The following is a 23603-nucleotide window of genomic DNA, read 5'->3' as shown; positions in this document are numbered from 1 at the left end:
TGGGTTTGGCGCGTGGACGGTCAGGAGAAGAAACCAAGACGCGTGGCAGTGAGGCGACGCGTGGTTAAAATGCTTGGGCGTTAGGCCCGTTTTGGATTGCCCTTCATGTCGGGCTTGGATTTGGTTGTAATCGGACCGGAATGGCCTGTTGTTTCGGTTGGACTGGACTCTTTAGTGGGCCTTGACCTTTTATAAAATACTTTAGACGGAAAAAAAAAATATTGTTGAACTTCCTTGGAAACTATAACTAATAAAGGATCCTTCTTGAAGTATGAAACACGCGCCAAAGGAAGAGTGTAAGCAATTGTTCAAACATGTTAACGTCGTACACTTGCGCAAGGCTCGGAACTTTGCAAAGTTTTACCCTACATGTCTTTAGAGTATCTCCAAGAGTTCACTCTATTTTTTATTTTAAAATAGAATGATTCTATAATAGAGATGAAATTTGTTCTAATGCTACTATATTTTAGAATAGAAACAGAGCCGTGCTTACCTTGGTATAAAAAAGGCAACAGTCTCAGGCCCCCTACTTTTAAATCAAAATATAGGCCCCTTTTTATATATTCAACTCACTAGTTCATTGTGGTTATTAGTGTTTCCATACATATTTATGTATAAAATTTGACTGTTTATACACATTTTAATGCTATTTTTAAACTTTGATTATAAACATTACCAATATATATTACTCAGTTATTTGTAAATATACAGAAAAAAATATGAAACCCATTTTAAATAGTCCACTCTTTTTTAACAAAAAAAACATTTGAAAAATTTGCCGTAGACCCCTTAAACCTTCGCACGGCACTGAGTAGAAAATAGAGTGATGAACAAAAAAAAACAATTTACTCTATATTTGGAATAAACCTATTTTTCACTCTATTATAGAGTAATAAATAGAGTATCATTAGAGTAGTTTTTTACTCTAAACTTTATTTTAAAGTGAAAAATAGAGTTGGGTTGGAGATGCTCTTACACAGTATTAATTTATAATTTTCACTTCGAACTTTAATTGTAAAATTTTAATATTGTTGATACTGTTGGCATTAAGCCAGGTTTTTTTGAATATATCGTTGGCACTAACAAAATAATTTTCAGTTCTATATGTGATCATAAATAATAAATACCTACAAAATATATTACTTCTGCTGTACGTGTCCATTAAATAATTCTGGTGCTGAATATTCTTTTTTCTGTAAGATATTTCTAAATTTGTAAAAAAATCTACCAAATAGTCTACATAGAATCACGTCACTCGCTTCTATTTTACATATTTGTTTCTCTTTCTCTTGTATTTTCCGTAACATTTTGGAACGAAATTATGTAATTATTTCTCAAATGCATAAATACCGTGGGTCCACCAACCTTTCCTAGCACACAGGATGGAGGGTCCCAATATACTTTTCTTAGGCTACTTATTTACGTGCCCTGCCATCGCCTCCATTGGACCGTTGTTTGGTTTCGTATTTACTTGATTTATAAAAACTGCCTGTGTACGATTAATCTATCATTGAACGATTATATAGTAGTACTTTTTACATCGATATATATATATGTTTCTGTGTATATATATGTTGAATTTATAAGATTAACGGGGATGGGACTATATTACAATATTCATTTGATTGAGTTATAGAATCTGTATAAAATAATGTAGTAGTTGAACGGCTAAAAGTATTACAAAATAAACATACACTCCAATAAAAAATAAGTTATAGATGACTAGTTCATTGCTTATGTGACCAAAATTCCAAAAAAAAAAAACGATTCGTTGGTGGTTTTACCAAATGTCCGGTTTTGCTTTCAGTGGCAAAGCCTTGTTTGATGGTTTTCCTGTGGGTTTCGAATTATTGATATTACTAAAGTTGATTAGAAGGTATATTGATTTTACAAATAGTTATATAAGAAAGAACAAATCCCTATTTTTACGAAGTTTTCACAAAAAGAAGAGCTAGATCAAGAAATTTTGAATTTTAAAATTTACTTCCTTTTTGTTGGAATAAGTCTACTTTGATAGATGCGTATTTAAATAGATGCGAATTATTCCTTCGATATTCACACGAGACACACGTGTGTCCTAATTCCTAATACTTGGCGTATCGCGACACGTACGCCTTAATGAGCAGTGCTTGACTATACAACCAGGTCAATTTACCACTGTCCAATTCACATTTTTTATCGGTAACAACTTTTTTCTCCATCGTCCGATTCAAAATTGATTCTCATGGGCCCATTTTAACGAACCTGCTCAGTCAAGTCTTCCTCTAAAATTACGAGACTCTCACTGTCTTTAACATCTTGTCATAGAACAATCTCGTTTTTTGTATTTCTCGAACAAATTTATAAAGCTCCGAATGGATGACGTAGACCAAAAAATACAGATCAAACAGAAATGTGGATCAAATAGAACAAATACAAATCATGCTAATTTAATAAATTATTGTATTTAAAAAAATACTGAAATTTTTAATGAAAACTAAATGTATTTAAATATATGTTGATATTTTTAATGAAAACATAAATATCTAAATAAAATACAATTTATTATATATAAGTAATAGTCATGATGAAAGAAATAACAAAATACATATCATAATTTTAATAAATATAGTAAAATATATCATCATTTTAATAAATATAGTAAAATATATCATCATTTTAATAAATATAGTAAAATTTAAAATTATATGAAAAATCATCACAGTTACAAAAAATTATAAAAAATATTCTTGTTTTGTTATTATTTTTTAGGGTCAAAGATTCAAGAACAGTTTGGTGAATTAAAAAATTTAGTTAAGTTTTGATATTATTATTTCGGGTTAGATAGCAAAATTAGGAACCGTTTAATATCTGAAAATATGGTTCCAATTTGGTTGGTAATTTCCAAATAATACAAATAAAAACCTCTGATAAATATCAGGTAGTTTGAGATTGTTCAGATAAAGAATTTGGGTAATTCAAGATAATTCTAAATTGTTGGGTGAAAATATCTTGGTAATTCAAGTTTTGGGTAATTCGGTTTATAAATAACAATTTTAAGATATTTAGTTTTTTTCAGAAACTAAATATAATTGATATTTTAAATTATATAATTTGTAATTGTATTTTTAAAATATGGGTACAATTTGTTTTCGATTCGTTTCTATTTGATTTTTCATTTGGCTTTAGGTTCAGTTCTAGAGATATATGATCCATATAATTATATGAACATATTATAATATATATATATATATATATATATATATATATATATATATAAAGTTTTTGTCTAAAAGATATTACATAAAATGAATAAGAGAAAAAAAATAAACCTTATATTTTTTGGAGAATTTTTGGTTTGAAAATAAATGAAATATAATAATAAAGATTAACATAGATAAAAGGTAAAAAATAAAAGAAAAAGCATGGATTGAGCATCTGCTTTACGCCAGCTCCCTTTTCATATATAAATGAAGACCATTAGTTAATAGACAAAACATTGATCTGCATGTATATCTATGCAGTCTAATTTGTATTATTATTGTACTGCAATTAATTTTTGAATAGGAATTTAAATACAGATCAATCTGCATTACAAAAATTTGCATTTAATCTGTATTTGTACTGCATTGCATTCAAAGCCTAAGTCCGCTATAAAGTCTAATAAAAATACTCCGGTTATTATTAAAATAAATAGTCTTATCAAATAATAGATCAAATCGTGAAGTAATATTGTACTATACTTCACAGAAAAGGTTTTGCGTATTTCTATGAATTTTCTATTATATAAATATAATACAAATACATATTTGAGTTTATTAAATTATTAGTTTAACTTTAATGATAATTGATCATAAAATACAATACAAATTTAATGTATTTTATTAATATGTTAATAAATAAATATATATTTCATACGTTTTTAGTAGATCTTTAAAAAAATGTTTCATAAAGGTATATTTTGCACTATCTATATATTTCATTGAATAACTATGATATTTTGTAAACTTTTAAAAATAATTTGAATTAAATTTCTGTTGATTTAAAATTATAGAAAAATAGTAAATCTCATAAAATTGATATAACTTATAATTATAATTTAATATATTGTAATATGTGTAAAAATACTAAAACATAATATTTTTAGAAAACAGAGAGATCAGGGAGGGAGTATATCTTTATGGAAGATAAATATCACATTAGTACCAATATGATGGATATACATATAAATCCGCGCTTATGGCGGAGTAATATCTTAAAAATACTAGTGAGGCAAAACCCTAATCAACTATCAAACTATACATACTCTCAAACCTTAATAATATACGCTCGTCGAGTGAGCTAAAACATCATTATGTTATTATAAAGAACTTGTCAGTGATTTGAGGGTAAGCTTCTAACCAAATTATATGTTTAGTTACTGTATGTAGGTAGTGAACATATTGTATCACCCTGACTGGATTTTAATTCGATATTCTGCGATTCCAACCAAGTATATTCACCTGTTCCCGTGCAATAGGTTATAGTCATATCCTTAAATGATATTTATAAGGATGTACTGTATTGATCTTCGAGTTTGTCACATGGGATGAGTTCAGAAAGGAAACAACATTTGTCGCGCACCAGGCTAATAGTCCATACACTTATCAACTTGATCAATACTCCACTAGTACTAGTTTATTAAATAATATTTATTGATATAAAGAAAGATAATAGTCCATACACTTATCAACTTGATCAATACTCCACTAGTACTAGTTTATTAAATAACACAGAGAACAGGCTTGCTTCACAAGCGTGATGGAGTTCTCGGCTCATTAGGTTCATTTGTTTACAATAAGAGATTTAGACACTGCCACGACACAACATGTCTCCTGTGCCGAAACACATTGGCTACCGTATTAGATTCGCTCCCACTTACTTTGAAGGGATTTATTATTATAAAGTATATATAATCCAGTAATTACTCATTACATTATATATACTTTTGATTGATCCCACACCTAACATTAGCTTCTTAATTGTTTAAGTACCACTATTAATTACTATCAGTAGGAGCCAGAACGGCAGCCTAAGATACTTATTTTGTCGTTTATGAATCATATTCTTATAAATTAGTTTATATATATTATTTGATATATACCTGTTTTATGAATGATAGCGCATGCAGCACCTTACGCTCTACTCGTAGACTAGAGTATAAACTTTTCATTTTGGGGTTGGGATTGAAAACATACGGAAAATGATCAATTCTATACCATTTGTCAACTTTGTTTTTCACGAAGAAAAAAAATCGATTTGCACGATCATATATGTATACCATATTATTTTCACATTCATACCTAACAATATGTATCCTACATCATGCATATCCGGTTAAATGCTTACTAATTGTAGCTAAGTGACCAAATTTCAACATTTATTTTTATACAAATGGACTACTATATTTCTCATTTGTGCATACCACCATTGTACAAGAGTCATGTTAATCAGTTACAAAAAAAGAGTATGCTAATCTATACATACTTTTAAAGTTTTTATAGTTCCCAATTCGCGGTTTTAATAACTTTTTAACACTAAACGTTTCCATTGATAAAAAGACATGATTTTCACATGCATCATATATTAGTCTGGATAAACTGGAATTTCTCACTATGACAGTTTGACATAAGAATCATGAGATAAATTAATACGAATATACTAATTCATATAAATCCGTAATCTCTATTCATCAATTACTCTGGTTACCAATCAAAGTGAAAGTGTTCATACGAGTGAGCTTTTTCCATATGTACAAAACAAAAGTAGATTAATAATTTTGACCAAAAAACGGTAGATGAATAATTAAGTACATGGATCCAAATGCTGCATCATATCGTTTATTCAGGGACAAAGGAGTCACATGAATAGTTGGATCGCATTATTGTCACGTGGAATGACAAGCATGTTGATGCAAATCACAAAGAAAATTGTTTCACCAAACTTAGATTTCAAGGGAGGATCAATTACTTTTTCCCTTTAATTTCGAAGAAGTTTACATGGTCAGCTACATAACATACAAGAAAATACATAAATACTATATAACAGTGTAACTTGACAACCTGACAATGTTTTACGAAAAACAATATTGACCTAAATACGAAAGTAAACGATTTCGATAGACTTCGATAGACTTACTTGCTAACTTTTTTGTATTTTGAACTAGTCCACAATCTGATATATGACTATCATTTATTTGGCTGAAGAAACTCCAAAATCTTTATCACAATCTCACAATGGTCTTGATTTCCCGTTTGTCCAACATGAACTAAATTCGAGAATCCTAGTTCAAAGACATTCCGGATAACCAAATTGGATAGTTAATCAGCACAATTTGAATGGAACTTCATTTGGACCTTGAAATCCAAATGCCTTCTTGGAATATACGAATCTCAATCTAACTATAGATTTATTACCACAGAATCAAATATCAAATTCTGTCTTATGCATCATCATCTTTCTTAGATCATCTGCCGCTAGTAATAGGAACATAGACAATACTCTTCCAGATTTATTTGTAGAAATTTGAAACTTTGAGACTATTTCACTATAGGCGTTTAAGATCATTCCTTTTCAATGTTAATATTATATTTTTTGAAAACATGTTCTAAGTTTTAAATGTATTCTTTTATAAAGAAAGAAGAAGTTTTTTTTTTTGATAACTCTGGTATCTGGGTGTTGTTTCTGAAACTGATAGAACACGTAAAGAGATGAAAACCTTGCGTACTTTATTCAATAGAAAAAACCCTTATATAGGTCAATACAAGTAAATAGATAACTTCAAAAAACAGATAACACCAACTCCTAGACTTGCTTCTCAAGTTAATCCAACACCCGGATTTATTCAATCCAAAACCAATAATTATCAACTCCTAAAACGTCTCCTAAAACTCAGGAAGTATGTTAGACTTTTATTCTTCAATTCTTCCCCTAAACTGGAACTCCTTCCGGTTTAATTTCTGTTTAGCGCCAATTCCCATTTTTCTTCTCAGTTTCTCGAATGTTTCCAGCTTCACCGCCTTGGTCATAATGTCTGAGAACTGATCTTGTGTAGAACAGTAATCAAGCTCTATAACTCCATCATTCACCAACTCACGCAAGAAGAGGTACCTGACATGAATATGCTTGCTCTTGCCGTGTAGAACCGGGTTCTTTGACAGTTTGATAGTCGAGCTGTTGTCACAAAACAGAGTAGTGCCTTCTTCCTGCTTGGCTCCAATTTCTTCTAACACGTTTCTCAACCAAACTCCCTGACAGGCTCCATAAGCTGCAGCTACAAACTCTGCTTCGGTGGTGGATAATGTCACAATAGGCTGCTTCTTTGATGCCCATGCCACTGCTCCACCTCCTAACATAAAGACATAACCAGAAGTACTACGCCTGTCATCAATGTCTCCTGCATAGTCACTGTCTGTGTACCCAATCAGCTTCACTTTGCCTCCTCTTTTGTACTGAATTCCATACTCCAGTGTTCCTTGAATGTATCTCAGTATTCTCTTTGCAGCTAGCATGTGTAACTCATTCGGATTCTCCATGTATCTACTGACCAGATTCACAGAGAAAGTAAGGTCTGGTCTCGTCACTATCAGATACCTTAAGCTTCCGATCAACTGCTTGAACAAGGTTGGATTAACCTTTTCTCCAGTTCCTTCCTTAGATAACTTCTGACCTGGCACCATCGGATTCTTCACAGAGTTACTATCATCCATTCCAAACTTCTTTAGTACTTCTTGCGCATACTTTTGCTGATTAATAAAGATTCCATCCTGATCTTGAATCACCTCTACTCCTAAGAAGTATCTCATCAAACCGAGATCAGTCATAGCAAACTCTTTCATCATTGAGTTCTTGAAACCTTCTATCATCTTGACTGAGCTTCCTGTATAAATAAGATCATCAACATATAGACTCACAATCAGAATTTCTTCTTCTTCTTTCCTTACGAACAAAGTATGTTCACAGTAACACTTCTCAAACCCTTCTCTCTGAAAGTAACCCTCTATGCGGTTGTACCATGCTCTCGGAGCCTGCTTTAAACCATATAAAGCTTTCCTTAGCTTGTATACTTTGTGTGGTTCATCTCGTGCTTCAAACCCTTCTGGTTGATCTACATAGACATCTTCACACAGCTCACCATGCAAGAACGCACTCTTAACATCTAGTTGAAACACTTTCCAACCTCTTTGTGCGGCCAAACCCAAGATAGTTCTCACTGTGTCCCATCTTGCAACAGGGGCAAATACTTCATAGAAATCAACTCCATACCTTTGATGATATCCCTTTGCCACCAAACGAGCCTTGAACTTGTCTACTTCTCCTTTCTCGTTGTACTTTGTTTTGAAGATCCACTTCACACCTATAACTTTTCCTCCTTCTGGTAGAGCTACTAGCTCCCAAGTATCATTATCTTCAATAGAGTCAATCTCTGCTTCCATGGCTTTCCTCCACTTATCTTCTTTTACAGCTTCTCCAAAATTCTCTGGATCATCAGAGTTCGTGAACATGACTATGTTCCAGTCTTCATCTTCTTCCACAAACAGCCCCATCTCTCCTGAGACATAATCTTTCATCCAAATAGGAGCTTGTTTGCGCCTTCCTCCAGATTCTCTTTGGTTGGCTCCATTAGAGCTTCCCTCCCCCGCATTATCATTGTTTCTTTCTTCTTGTGTCTGCTCATGCTGCTCCTCTGGTTCAGGTTCAGTGTTAGGATTATCAACAGCTTCTGTTTGTGGCTCATGTTCCTCTTCTTCGTCATCTAGCAACTTCTCCCATACATAGCCATTTTCCTGTTGATTTTCCTCCCACTCCCATCCACATGTTTCATCAAACTTGACATCTCTGCTGATAATAACTTTCTTCGTATCAGGAATATACAGTCTATATCCTTTTGACTCCTTGCTTACTCCTACCAAGACACCTTTTATGCTCTTCTCATCGAGCTTGATCCTTCTTTCATATGGCACCATTGCATACGCCACACAACCAAAGGTTCTGAGGTGAGATATAGATGGTTTATGACCGCTCCATTTTTCTTCTGGTGTACTATCTTCCAACGCCTTAGATGGACTCCTGTTGAGGATGTGAACTGCGTACTGAGCCGCCTCTGCCCAAAAAGCTCTAGGAACTGTCATTCCCATCAACATACATCGAGTCATGTTCATGACTGTTCTGTTTTTCCTCTCTGCTATTCCGTTTTGCTGTGGCGTATATGCAGTTGTCAGCTGCCTCTTAATCCCCTTCTCTTTACAGTAATCTTCAAAAGCTTTAGAATTGTATTTCCCTCCGCGATCTGACCTGAGACATACAAGAGGCTGTCCTAGCTCTCTTTCAGTTAGAGCTTTGAACTCTTTGAAGATCTGTAAAGCTTCTGACTTTTCTTCAATGAAATAAGACCAACACTTCCTGCTGTAGTCATCAATAAAATTTATCATATACCTCTTTCCACTTGTAGAGCTTGGGTTAATAGGTCCACAGATGTCAGTGTGGACCAGCTGAAGGCCTCTGCTAGACTTCCATGTGCTCTTCTTTGGAATACTCTCTCGGTTTTGCTTTCCCTTCAAGCATATCTCGCAGATTTTCTTTTCTCCCTTTGCATCAAACTGTGGTAATCCACTCACCAGTTGTTTCTCAGCCATCTCATGCATTCCTTTGTGGTTGAGGTGTCCAAGTCTTTTGTGCCATAAGTCCTCCTCCTTTGTCTCAGTTACTTGCAGGTACTTCTCTTCTCCTTCATCTTTACCACCTTTCATTTGAGCTCGGAGCACAAACATTCTGTTTTTGCTCATAGATGCTTGCATTATCAGTCTCCTCTGTTTTTTATGCCAGATTTCACATGTATCATTCTCAATGATTATCTTCAATCCTCTCTGTTGTAACTGACCGATGCTTAGAAGATTGTTCTTGAGTTCTGGCACATAGTACACTGCGGTGATGATTTGATTTACTCCATTGATCCGGACACTGAGATTTCCTCTTCCTTCTACTGTCATTCTCCTATCATCTCCTAGCTTTACGTTAGTGCAAAAACTTTCGTCAAAGTCTCCAAACCATCGTCTGGTGCCACACATGTGATTGCTGCATCCGGAGTCAAGGAACCAGACATGCTCCTCCTCTTCCTGCTCCTTGATTTCTACATGAGCCATGAGTAGTATATCTTCTTCTAGTTCAGCATAGTTAGCATTCTTTTCCCATTCTAGACATTCGGACTTGTAGTGACCCTTTTTGTGACACTTGTAGCATTCAACAAACTCTTTGCTGTAACTAGAGTTTCCTCTCCCTCTGCCTTGATAGCCTCCTCGTCCTCTGGAGTAAGAACCACCACGTCCTCTACCACCATCCGACTTCCAATTTCCTTCAATTTTCAGTGCTTGTTCTTCACTGACATGTCTGACCAGTTTCTGCTCATGTACCATCAACGAGCTTTGCAGACCATCCACTGTGAGCTCCTTAATGTCATTGGACTCCTCGATAGCACACACCACATACGTGAATTTCTCCACCAATGTTCTCAAGATCTTCTCCACTACCTTAGAATCATCCAACTGTTCTCCTAGGTTTCTCATATCATTCACCACCATCATGACCCTTGAGAAGTATTCTGCAATTGCTTTTCCTTCCTTCATCTCAAGTACTTCAAAGTTACGTCGTAGTCTTTGAAGTTGGGCACTTTGGACTTTCTGATTTCCTTGATACTTCCTCTTCATAGACTCCCAAAGCTCCTTGGCAGTCTCCTTCTTCAAGATAGTCTTAAGAACTGTCTTATCAATCGATGCATACAGATAGTTCTTAACCTTGAGATCCTTGAGCGTTTGCTCTGTTATCTCTGTCTTTTGAGCCTCTGTGAGAACTACACTGCTGTCTGGTCTCGTGATCCCTGTCTCAATGAGACCCCACCATTCTTTAGACCTAAGCAAATTCTCCATCAACATGGCCCAGTACTCATAGTCTCCATCAAACTTCGGAATACTCAATAATGAATCTCTCTCAGTCATTGTTGCTATCACAGATTCGTAAGAGGCTCTGATACCACTTGTTGTTTCTGAAACTGATAGAACACGTAAAGAGATGAAAACCTTGCGTACTTTATTCAATAGAAGAAACCCTTATATAGGTCAATACAAGTAAATAGATAACTTCAAAAAACAGATAACACCAACTCCTAGACTTGCTTCTCAAGTTAATCTAACATCCGGATTTATTCAATCCAAAACCAATAATTATCAACTCCTAAAACGTCTCCTAAAACTCAGGAAGTATGTTAGACTTTTATTCTTCCCTGGGCGGCCACATTCCCAACTATCCCCCGAAAGGGTCCAGCGCCCCAACGGAAGGGATGTTAAATCCGTTGTGGCTAAGGCTCGAACCCGGGTGGCGGGCAGTACAGCTGTACCTCCTTTACCACCAAGCTACGAGCACTTGGTTAAGAAAGAAGAAAGTTTTAACTAAACAAGAAGAAGTTTGGGCCATTTCTTTGCGTCTTTTCATGACTCTCGCGCGCGACGCATCACCATGTAGTGACAGATTCATGCTACATACTCAAACCTTTAAAGTTGAACTATTTTAAAACTCCATTTTCGGCAGAAAGATTTCTCGAATAGTGGAAAATATAAGTATAAATCTAAGCTTAATATACTAATGAATATGTACCTGGGAACAGCATGAATATTCAGGAATAACATTAGGTGAAGTTGTGAAGGAAAGACACGAGTTTTAAGTCAAAAAAAAAAAAAAAAAGACACGAGTTTCTTACAATTTATATGATTGTTTTGTTTTTGTTAAAATAATATAGTAAAAAAAAAAAGTCTCACGAATATGATCGTTAGCGTTTCCTCGAAATTTAACCTACACAAAGAAAGGTTGTTTTGCATACATCTTCAAAGCCCACAGTGTCCGATTTTCTAAAATATTTACATGTAAATCAAGACTACTTATTTTAATATTTTCAAAAGAAAATGTACTTTTTCTAAAAACAAAATAATTTCCAGAATAAACAGATTAAAAAGAAGATGTCAAAACGGAAATATATACATTTTAATATTTTCAAAAGAAAATGTACTTTTTCTAAAAACAAAATAATTTCCAGAATAAACAGATTAAAAAGAAGATGTCAAAACGGAAATATATACATGTGGCTATGTTCTATATTCATCCCTATATGATTAAATTTTGGATCTCATAAACATTTCTCATCGGTTTAGACCGAACATCGAAAATATTCTTTTGTCCGCTAGTGTATCCTTTGTTGCTCGAGTAAGATGGGCCCATGGGCTTAAAAACGGGCCGATAAATTATAAATCATAATCAAACATATAGAACTTCGACACCGTAATTCTTAACGGCGAGGCAAATCGGACAGGCACGCACAGCGCCGCCGCCTCCGTCGCATCCTTTACAAAGAATCAAATGTCGGCACGGCATTGCCATCACCGTCGCCGATTTCAGCATGCAAATCCTACACCTAGGTCCGATCAATTCTATCCGCTCCGGATCCACGAAGACCGATTCGGCGTCCTCCGTCTCGCCGCCGATCGTACTCTGTTTCTCCGCCGTAGCTTGGCTCGCGATGGCTTTTTGGAGATGAGCCTGTAACGAATAAACCTCGGCTTCCCGCGTCGCAGCTCTTAACTGCCACGCTCGCGCTTCTTCCGTAAGCTGAGCTGCACGCGCCTCTAGCTCGGCGTGAAGGCGCGTGGCTTTCTCTAGCTCTGCTTCTTTTTCTCTCACCCTCCGTCCCGCTAACTCCTCCGCGGCGTATAATAGCTCTACGTAACGCCTTTCTCCGTTCAACGCTAACGCACGCCGAAGCTCCTCACCCTACAAAATAAAATAAAAATCAACACAGACAAAACAAAACAAAAAAACAAAACCACAGTTTACATCGATCGAATTAGAATAAAACAAAACACACCTGAGTTTGAATGAAACTGTCGAGTTCGTCTCTTTGGCGTTCTGATTCTCCGGCGAGATCTCCAGGACGCATAGAAGAAGACGAAAGCAGCTGTTCTTGACTCTGTGACTGCTCATGAGATAAACGAAGACCAGTGGAAACCACGTTAAGTGTTTTCCCGTTACGATTCTGCAACAACGCGCTCAAAGCAATAACTTGCGGCGGTTTTGACGGTGGAGGGTTCATCGGAGCAGCCGCAGAAGAGAGCTGAATATTATTATCCACGGACGAAACTTCTCTTGATCGCTTTCTTGAATCAACTACCCCTGTTTTTTATTTCTCAAGAACGATTAATTGCACCGTAAGAAGAAGAAGAGAGAAACCGATATGGGGGAATAGAAACAGACCAGCTTTGATGAAAGTGAAAGGAGTGTCCTGGAGCTGCAACGAGCAATTATTATCTTCTTGTCCGTTACTGCTCAGTAAATTTTCTATTAAGAAATCAAAACTTCACATACACAACAAAACATGCATACATTAAAAATATTGCATACTAATATTAGATGAATATTTTTACTTGTTGACGAAGAGGAATCTTGAAGGATGGTGAGTCCGAACTACCATTGATTATCAATGAAAGCGTATCGAGTTAAAGAAATCTATGCATTCACTATCAGATAATAAGTGCAGGCGTGTGTTGAAAATGAATGATGCTGATGAAAATATAGATATGCTTGGGGATGTTAAGAGTTAATTAAGGAGAGGATTAATTAATTAATTAATTAATTAATTAATTATTGAGAAAAGGAGAAAGAATGGGAGAAATAAATGGAGAAGATGAGGTTTTAGAGGGGAAGGGACGAAAGGGTACAGACAGACTTGTGGGACTTTTAAGGCTGTCCACATTGTATGCATAATTATCATTAATGTTACCGTCAACTTTTGTTTGAATCTTCCTCTGTATATTTCATAAAGTTCTCATACTTGTTTTCTCCCCACAAATTAGTAATATTCAAAAGACTTTTGTTCTGATTGATTTTATTAAAAAAATTATCATTTATAAATAGAAAACATTTTCGTATAATATTTAATCTAACGTATGAAAATACTGTAGGAGTATACTGAAGAGGAATCTTAAAGGATGGTAACTAAAAAAAGAGGTATATTAAATCTAGACATTAGTTAAGTTCGTTGATAAATATTCTCTCCATTTTCGTAAAAAATATCATTTAAAAAAAAATCAAAATTTACTTATAGTTTTATTAATTATACATACTTAATATTTTTTGAGATAAATAAAACTATTTATAAAATTAATATATTTTAAGTAATGTTAACTTTAAAATAAATATAAATTGTATTGAAATTTTAAAATGATATTTTTGTATAATAAAATGATATTCTTTGTAAAACAGAAGTAGTAATGTTCAAAAAAGTTCGGTTAAAAACTATATTTTATGATATATAGTACTAAAATATATCATCTAAAGAAGAATTGAATAAAGCAAAAGCATTTACCTAAAAAATATAATACTAAAATATATCATCTATAAGAACAATTAAATACAGTAAAAGCATCTATCGACAGAAAAGACTTATAGATGAGGGAAGAGAAGTATCTTAATACTAGTGTTTTGTTTTTTTACTGTATCAACAAAAGAAAAGAGAAACCTAAAAATACAGCTAAGATAATTCTAGTTGGCCAGTTTAGAGCATCTCCAAAAGCATTCTCTATTTTGATGTTTCACAAACTCTATATTTAAAGTTTTAAGTTAGTGTTCTCCAAAACGTAAAACTTCAAATCTAAACTTCAAAACTATTTGCATTTTACACTATGATTTTATATTTATGATACTTAATTTAAATCCATAAAATTTTATAAATGTCGTCAAAAAAAACTTTATAAATAAATAGCACATATATAAATATGTTGTAGAAATATTAATTAATAAAATGATACAGTAAAATATATAATTTTACATAGAAATATTAAATTACAAGTAAAATACTACATTGTTCTATAAAACTATTTTCGTAATACTTCCATATATGATAAATTAGTGTATTTGTTAATTTTCTTTTCTAATATTGTTGTTATGTAATATAAAAAACTTATTTTAAAGGTTTTGTTTAATTTTATTTCTAAAAATTAAAATTATAAAAGCAAATTTGAAATATTTATGAGTTATAAAATTTTGAAGGATTAAAAAGATTAAATGAAAATATATTTAAGAATCATAAATATAGTATGTAAATATGAGGACCAAAATGCAATGAAAAATATGAAACTTCAAATTTGAAGTTTTGAGTTGTGACACTCTATATTTGAAGTTTCACGACTCAAAACTTCAAATTTGAAGTTTTGAATTTTCTTTTTGGAAAGCAAAAAACTTCATATTTGAAATTATAGAGTGTTTGGAGATGCTCTTAGCGAAAGAAACACAAGGTACGGAGTTGTCTTAAATATGAGGTGGGTCTTTATTTTTCCTTTAGTTAGTCCTAATAAGTTCCAAAAATTAATTAAAACTTTGGGCACTAGTTAAACACATACTATCATGACATGCTTTATTAATGTAAGTAGCCATATAGTAATGGAGACAGAACACGCTTGGTTGTTTCCCTTTAGAGGAGTCCACACCAACCAAAATCGAGTAATGGTGATTGAAGACAGAACAAACTTTCTTTTAATAAACATAAGTTAACTTCTTATCCTCTTAAAAAATAGCTATGCAAGTTTTTGAATAATCAGTAGCTATGTTCGTAATTAATATCTTGTAGTATCTAGGAGTTCTACCCAACAATTTCATTTTTCCAACCAAGGTGTTGGTACTTTGGTAGTGCAAGGAGGTTGGTTTACTTGTGCTCCGAGTTCCTTAATACAAAGGGTTACCTTTAAATCAAAATTTCTAAAATCTGATTTCGGACGTATAGAAGTTTATGAGCTTAATCTCCGGAATTTCCATGGTAACAAAAAAATGAATTTATTTTCCATTTTTGATATTAGAAAAAAGTAAGTCACTAGGTGCAGAAATGTAGAATGGCTACATGCATAAAATTTGGACGTCACTTACTCCTCAAATAAGGAATTCAAATTACATTATCCCTGTGCCCACTTCACGTTTCATCATTAACAACAGACCCTTCACGCTCTGGAGTTGCATATTGTGCTGTGTAAGTCTTATTCAAAAAAAGTCTTAATCAAAACGATGAATATAAATACATATTGGTAGGTGATTTGTAGGCATCATTATCAACTTATGGCATATACATTCGGGAAAATAAGAACTGTATGTATAAAAGTAAAAGTAAGATTATCAAATGTTGGGAGGAATATGTACAATAAATAAAGGCATAGTACATATAATACACAGTAACACACGTTAACCAAAACTGGTATCTAACAACAAACAAATTGGTTATTTATTTTCCTAACAAATGTTGGTCAGAGAATCGTGAGATTTATATAATAATAAGAGTTATTTTCCTAACCTCTAGGTTCACCAACCAATAGGATTTAGTTATTTCAAATTTGACATCATTTAAAAAAGGAAATAAAATATTGTCAAATTATATTACGTTTTAAAAATAAAAATAAAGTAAAAATAAATAAAATAAAGTAAAAATAAATAAAATAATACTAAAAATGCAAAAAATAAATATTTTTTCAAAAGTAAATTAATACCACAAAAAAACACTAATCTCTAAATGTTAAACCCTAAATCCTTTAGTAAACCTTTGGATAAATTATAAAACTTTGATTTAAAAAAAACTATTTATAACACAATCAACAAAAAACTATACCCTAAATTCTAATCCTAAACCCTAAACCCTTGGGTAAACCCTAAACCCTTGGGTAAATCCGAAATTCTTGGATAAATCTTAAAATTTAAGATTTATCCAAAAGTCTAAGATTTAATGTTTGTTGGGAGCGTTAAAAATATTTTTTGAAAATATTTTTTTAAGATTAAAAAGTTTGTTTTTGTGATTAGTATAATTTTTATTTAATTTTTATTTTAAAAGTATAATATAATTCGATAATATTTTGTTTCCTTTTTTAAAAGATACTGAATCTTAAATGACACAATCCTATTGGTTGGTGAACCTAGAGGTTCACCATAGGGAGTGAACCCAAGAATAAGTCTAATAATAAATGTCAATAAGATCATATTAAATGTAGAAATGTGGTGGCAAGGTAAGCAACAAAATCGATATGAGGGATGACATCTTAAGCATTACGTGATTTTGTTGGTCAATGGTCACAAGTCAGTATTTGTCTTCAATTAGTTTTATTCTCTTTCAAATCAATATCAACATTATATTACATATTATCTCACTTCTCGTATAGCCTATTAATTTATAAAAACAATTATATCTTGAACAACCATTCTCCTTTTTTTCTGGAAAACATGAATAGTAAATTAGTAATACACCACAAAATTCAAATTTGTAGTATTTGTTTCATTTTATTAGTTGTTATAAGTTGGTTGTTGCTTTTTCTTCTTCTTGCCAAAAAGCTTGTGCTTAATTGAGTCATTTGCCTCACGGGCCATGTAACTAAACAGAGACACAGTAATCAATTGCTCATCCCTCATTGTCCAACCCTTTGTCATTGTTGTTATCATCATTGTCCCATTTTTTCGTACAGTATGTGAATAATGTCTAAAGAGTGATTTAATTACGGAAAACGCGCGATTAACTTTAAATTTCATCATTGTAAATAAGAATGTAGTCAACAAAATATTTTAAGCCATGTTCCCTTTTCGTTCCATAATGTTTGTTAGTACATTAACTAAAATTGGAAATGCAGCTCACCAAATGTATCAAAAATGTATCATTGGATATTTGTAAATGATATGAAATAGATCTGATGGTGTTACAAATATTATGTACGGATGAAAAGTATGTAACTCGTATGAGAACTGTTCCGTTAATCACTTAGCAGTACATCTGTGCATGTAACTTAGTTCATGTGAATTAATCAGTGCAGCATGTACTTTATATCAGGCGAGTCATTTAGCATCTTATGTTAGCTTAATTTTTTATCTTTGGCCTGCTAGTGTAATGAAAAATTTGTTGTGCTCCCATCTAAATAGCCGTCTATTTATCAATGATTAATTGATATACACAACCCAAACCGGAAACATACAGCTGCCTCAAGGTTTTTACGCATCCAAATCTTTCCTGCTCTTAATGGGATTGACAATGTCAACCTCAAACAAGCATACTTGAATTCGCTTTTCCCCATTTACCATCCATGATCCATGTATGATGTATGTGTTTAGCTAACTACATAAAAGCCAAACCATATTAACTAAGATTTAAGAACCTTTATATTGACGATATACTATATATAGAGAAATTACAAATATAGGAAGAACAAGAAAAAAATGCTAACTCCAACCACACGTACGAAGGTTCTATTTTTCCTCGACAACAATCAAATAGAGAGATCTACCTCGTAGACATCTCTTAATTTCAATTCCAATCTTCATATTCTACGAGAGCACTGTAACCGTAAATCGATATACGTCTCATTAAATTCACAATGTTGACATCATCGTTTCTTAATGTTTTCATCCTCGTCTTAGCCTTAGTCCCCTCCATATTATCGGCACCAGCAACAAGTTTAACGAAAGACTACTACCAAAAATCATGTCCCGATTTCAGTAAAATCGTTCGTGAAACAGTTACAACAAAGCAAGCCCAACAGCCAACGACAGCTGCTGGAACGCTCCGTGTCTTTTTTCACGATTGTTTCTTAGAAGGATGCGACGCGTCCGTACTAGTCGCCACAAATTCTTTCAACAAAGCTGAACGCGACGACGAGCTCAATGAGTCGCTTCCAGGAGACGCGTTTGACATCGTGACGCGCATCAAGACTGCTCTTGAATTGTCTTGTCCTGGTGTGGTGTCATGCGCAGACATCCTGGCTCAGTCCACGCGTGACCTTATCACAATTGTTGGTGGACCTTTCTATGAAGTCAAATTGGGTCGTAAAGATGGGTTTGAGTCGAAAGCCCATAAAGTTCGAGGAAACATTCCAACGGCAAATCACACGGTCCACGACATGATGTCGATATTCAAAAAGAACGGTTTTACTCTAAAGGAAATGGTTGCACTTAGCGGCGGGCACACTGTGGGATTTGCTCATTGCATAGAATTCAGCAACCGGTTATTTGGACCACGGGCTGATCCAGAGCTCGATTCGCGATACGCAGACCGTCTTAAAGATCTATGCAAGCATTACACGGTAAATAAGACGATGGCAGCATTTCTCGACCCGATAACACCAGGAAAATTTGATAATATGTACTTCAAGAACTTGAAAAGAGGGCTTGGACTGCTAGCTTCCGACCACGCCTTGTTCAAAGACAATGGCACTAGACCGTTTGTGGATTTATATGCGGATAACCAGACGGCTTTCTTCGAGGATTTTGCTCGTGCCATGGAAAAACTAGGCATGGTCGGCGTTAAAGGCGATAAAGATGGAGAAGTGAGACGCAAATGTGATCACTTTAACAAACTTAACGTATAATTAACATCAGCCGATGAATAAAGTGAGTTTGGTTTTTGTTTATAATGCATTTTTTTTTGTAAGTAGTAAGTTAACGTAACAATTTCCAGAGTGTAATTTATATGTTTTAGAGTTTATTCTCCTAAAATTTTAATTAATGTATGTTATTTAAATTGTATTAGTTAATACTTTACAGAAGAGAATAAAATTTTAAGTTCTTGACTTATTTCACCATATAACTTAAAAATAAATATGCTTTATTTTTTATTCATGTTAGAAAATAATTTTGATTTATTAGTAATTCTATTTTGTTTTAAACTTAAAACAAAATAATTAATTTATTATAATAGATTTAATATAGAAAACTTTGATATTTTAAGGAACATGTTTTTATTATTATTATTTTTTTATTAGTAGAATATAAATTCTTTGTAAAATCTACATAGGAGGTTTGCGACAGTAACAATGGTTCAAAAGACAAGCAAAAGGTACTTCTCCTTTTGCCTTGCAATAGTCGCTGCAAGCAGCCACACCACAGTTGGTATCATCAGGTAATGCCCTATTGTGGTCAGGAGGGCATTCACAATCACCATAAAAACAAACGGGTGGTGCGGATGGACATGTGACTGAAGCACAATCGGAGTTCTTCTTACACTTACGTGCCAGAATCGGTGTACCTGTACGAAATCATGTATATTGACGATGTATGTAAATATAATAATGTATCATGCTGATGAGGTAGAAGAATAATTAATTACAATAGAAAAATACAATTTGATTTAAACTCACATGCTGAAAAAAGTAGAATACCAATGAATATCAAAGCTGTTTTCTCCATTTTTGTTGTGGTGGTTAGTCTCTTTTCTTTTTGAATGACTAAATGATGTTCTTACAGATACTATTTATAACTTTTAGAAAATAAGAGCTTTCTAACCATGAATAATATGTTATTTCTTTCACTTTAAAACAATATGTATTATAATTGTGTTTCATTGCTTAATAATTTATTTCTTTTCTTTTGTGAAAAGGTCAATATTCTCATTTATTATCAGATAATATCTTAACTAATACATCAATCGTATCTGATACTTTTAATGTTAAATCAGGTACTTAGGAAAGATTATCAGTGTCCAATGTACTATTTTAATTACTTGTTAAAATATGATAGTTTTATCCGTACATCGATAATTGTATATATAGTTGTATTTAAGGATGTTCAATCTGATAAAATCAAACAAATTAAAACGAACTGAACCAAAGTAGAGAAAATGGTCTAGATTTGGTAATACCGAATATATTAAATAGATGTCAGTTATAAAACAGTGGTGCATCAATATGGTTTGATATAACATTTACCAAAATCGAATAAATTGATCAATTAATTGTGGTAAATTATATGTAAATTATATAAGATAATTAAGAATATAGATATAATTTATTTTATTGATATGATCTTCATATTTAAAATGTTGATTTTAGTTATTTAATATTTTATTTTAAGTTAAAACTTATGTTTCATTTTCATCAAATTAAATAAACATAACATTTACCCTTTTTAACAAATATGTATGCTAATATTTATTTATTTATCATATTATAGAATACTGAATTTATTTATTTTTCTATAATTTTTTTAAAAACTATTACAATTATTAATTTAATAGATTTACATATTATTTTAAATAGTAAAATAAAATAGGCTATTTAAAAACCAAAATATATTCATGTTATATAAAAGCCGATATTTACTTATATAGAATAAAAATCATAAATATTTTAAGAGATAAATAAATTTACGGTTTTTTTGGTATGAAACTGAATTAACCTGAAAATAGATGGTATATAAACCAAACCAAACCAAAGTAAATATGATTTTAATATGGTAGAATTTTTTTATAAACCAAAATACCAGAAACTAGAACCGAAATCGAACTGATACCCAGGATTGAATAACCCCTAGTTATATTTTCTTATAATTGTGTATATTTAGTTAATATAAAATTTATTAAATATATTATTTATTATCAAATATTTTATATGATGACACTTTTAAACACTATTTTTTGTAACTTGTTTTACATAATTATATTATACTTTACATATATATTAATTTATAGTTAGTAATTAATAAATTTAAAAACGTTGGAAGAAAATTACTGTGCTTATTTCACTGATTTAATTTTAAGAAAATAAAGTTTTAAATGTTATTTAATTATTAAACTGATTTAATTATTTTATACTTTCTACGAAACAATTTGCCGATATGCCCTAGGTTAATAAAAAAATATTTCTGTTTTATTATTTATTTAAATTTAAAATGTCTAAATATCTATTTTTTATTAACTTTTGATGATTTTTAAATGGTTTGTGGTTGCGGTTGAGAGAGTTTGCGGATGTGGGCAGTTGCAGTTTCTGGCATTATTAAGCGATTTGTATGACTGGTATAAAGGCATTTCAATTTTTTCATAGAATTTTGTAAAATAATTATAAATTCCTAAATCTTTTAAAAGTTCTACATTGAACTTTTTTTGTTATCAATAGATTTAAAAATATACAAATGATCATAAAATCATATAATAAATAATAGTACATAAAAATAATTTGTATAAAAAACGTTACAACATAAGACCATCAATAGTAAACTAACAACCATGCAACAAAATAACATAATTTGTACTTTTTGTAATTTGTTTTTATCAAACTAAACATACATTTTGGTCATTTTTCTCTTTAGAGGTTATTTTTCTGCCAAGTTTTTAATTCTATGCTAGGTATTTCTCTTCTCAAAATGGTTCAGATCAAATCCAGAATTTTTCGATTCAGAATTAATTTGGATATAGGTTATGTTACAAATGCTGGGATGACAAAATTGATTTTTCTTTTTTCAGTCTAAAGTAAATACCAAACAGACCATGAATCCAATGTTTACAAGAACACAAGTCATGGTACTAAATAAAAAGTTCGATATTCATTTCTCAACACACAGTTCAAAGTATTACAGTTTACAAAAAGAATCAGAAAAAGTCTTTAGTATTTGTTGGGGTTTAATGAAATTCCATGTCCAACTCTATATTGTCCGATTAGTACGATATTGTCCACTATGGATTTAAGAGTCAAACTTGCATGAATTTATTTTTGGTTTCCTTCCTAAAAGGTTTCGTATTAATTAGAGTTGAACATCTATTTATATATTAGACTTTCATTTGTCTAATTTCCACGATGAGACTTTGTTTGAAAATAATTTTGATTTAGTGGTAATTCCATTTGGTTTAAAATTTAAAACTTTGCATGAAACTAACTAATTTATTATAATATAATTTAATATAGAAAGCTTCGATATTTTAAGGAACTTGTTTTTATTTTATTATTATGATTTTATTAGTAGAATGTAAATTCTTTGTAAAAATTACAAAGGAGGTTTGTGACAGAAACAGTGGTTCAAAAGACAAGCAAAAGGTACTTCTCCTTTTGCCTTGCAATAGTCAGTACAAGCAGCCACATCACAGTTGGTACCATCAGGTAATGCCATATAATTGTGACGAGGGCATTCGCAAACACCGTTCACACAAATGCGGTGTCCTACTATTGCTGGACATAAGAGGTAATAACAATCAGAGTTCCTCTCACAAGTTCCTCGTCGTGCCAGAATCGGTGTACCTGTACGAAATCATGTATATTGACGATGTATGTAAATATAATAATGAATCATGCTGATGAGGTAGAAGAATAATTAATTACAATAGAAAAGTATAATTTGATTTAAACTCACATGTTGAAAAAAGTAGAATACCAATGAGTATCAAAACTGTTTTCTCCATTTTTGTTGTGTTGGTTAGTCTCTTTTCTTTTTGAATGACTAAATGATATGCTTACGGAGACTATTTATAACTCCGAAAATAAGGGTTTTCTTACCATTAATAATATGTTATTTCTTTCACTTTTAAAACAATCTATTCGATTAATTTTGCAGCATGACCAATTGATTAAAGGTTGTGTCCAACTAATTATTTCCTTTATTTAAAAGTCATTTTATTTTCTTTATATAACTGCATCTAATTTTATCTAAACATTAACCACCACGTTATTATAAAAACTGCCGTAATATATTTTGTAACATTTACTTTATTATTTCCACAACTTTCGGAAACCACCTCTACGGTTACAAAAATGAATTTAAATGAGAAA

General features: G+C 32.1%; 3 protein-coding genes and 2 non-coding genes across 6 annotated transcripts; 3 read left to right on the top strand and 2 right to left on the bottom strand.

Annotated features, from left to right (window-relative positions):
* Positions 1–12283: 12283 nt before the first annotated feature.
* On the bottom strand, positions 12284–13759 carry LOC108851801 (E3 ubiquitin-protein ligase BOI). 2 transcript variants are annotated; one of them, XM_018625271.2, is made up of 4 exons: positions 13482–13759; positions 13312–13379; positions 12926–13230; positions 12284–12831 (listed from the first exon to the last, which is right to left on the bottom strand). In XM_018625271.2, exons 1-4 carry the CDS (start codon positions 13526–13528, stop codon positions 12319–12321), a joined length of 933 nt encoding a protein of 310 aa, XP_018480773.1. In that variant the 5' UTR covers positions 13529–13759; the 3' UTR covers positions 12284–12318. The 2 variants fall into 2 exon arrangements, with proteins under 2 accessions (XP_018480773.1, XP_018480774.1); XM_018625272.2 differs by having other exon boundaries at positions 13312–13395; positions 13482–13756.
* A 4553-nt stretch (positions 13760–18312) lies between these two features.
* Positions 18313–19439, top strand: LOC108832096 (peroxidase 41). The gene has a single exon (XM_018605587.2). It carries the CDS (start codon positions 18450–18452, stop codon positions 19437–19439), a length of 990 nt encoding a protein of 329 aa, XP_018461089.2. The 5' UTR covers positions 18313–18449.
* A 417-nt stretch (positions 19440–19856) lies between these two features.
* On the bottom strand, positions 19857–20256 carry LOC130511644 (putative defensin-like protein 307). Its single transcript, XM_057008956.1, has 2 exons — positions 20208–20256; positions 19857–20095 (listed from the first exon to the last, which is right to left on the bottom strand). Exons 1-2 carry the CDS (start codon positions 20254–20256, stop codon positions 19857–19859), a joined length of 288 nt encoding a protein of 95 aa, XP_056864936.1.
* Positions 20161–20250, top strand: LOC130512203 (small nucleolar RNA R20). The gene has a single exon (XR_008945759.1). It is a non-coding gene; the product is annotated as a small nucleolar RNA R20 (small nucleolar RNA).
* A 2884-nt stretch (positions 20257–23140) lies between the features above and the next one.
* LOC130512204 (small nucleolar RNA R20) lies at positions 23141–23230 on the top strand. The gene has a single exon (XR_008945761.1). It is a non-coding gene; the product is annotated as a small nucleolar RNA R20 (small nucleolar RNA).
* Positions 23231–23603: the final 373 nt, after the last annotated feature.

This window comes from Raphanus sativus, chromosome 4 (genome assembly GCF_000801105.2).
Source record: "Raphanus sativus cultivar WK10039 chromosome 4, ASM80110v3, whole genome shotgun sequence".
Lineage (NCBI taxonomy): Eukaryota > Viridiplantae > Streptophyta > Magnoliopsida > Brassicales > Brassicaceae > Raphanus > Raphanus sativus.
The sequence above is the reverse complement of the archived record's forward strand: the minus strand, read 5'-3'. Positions and strand labels throughout refer to the sequence as shown.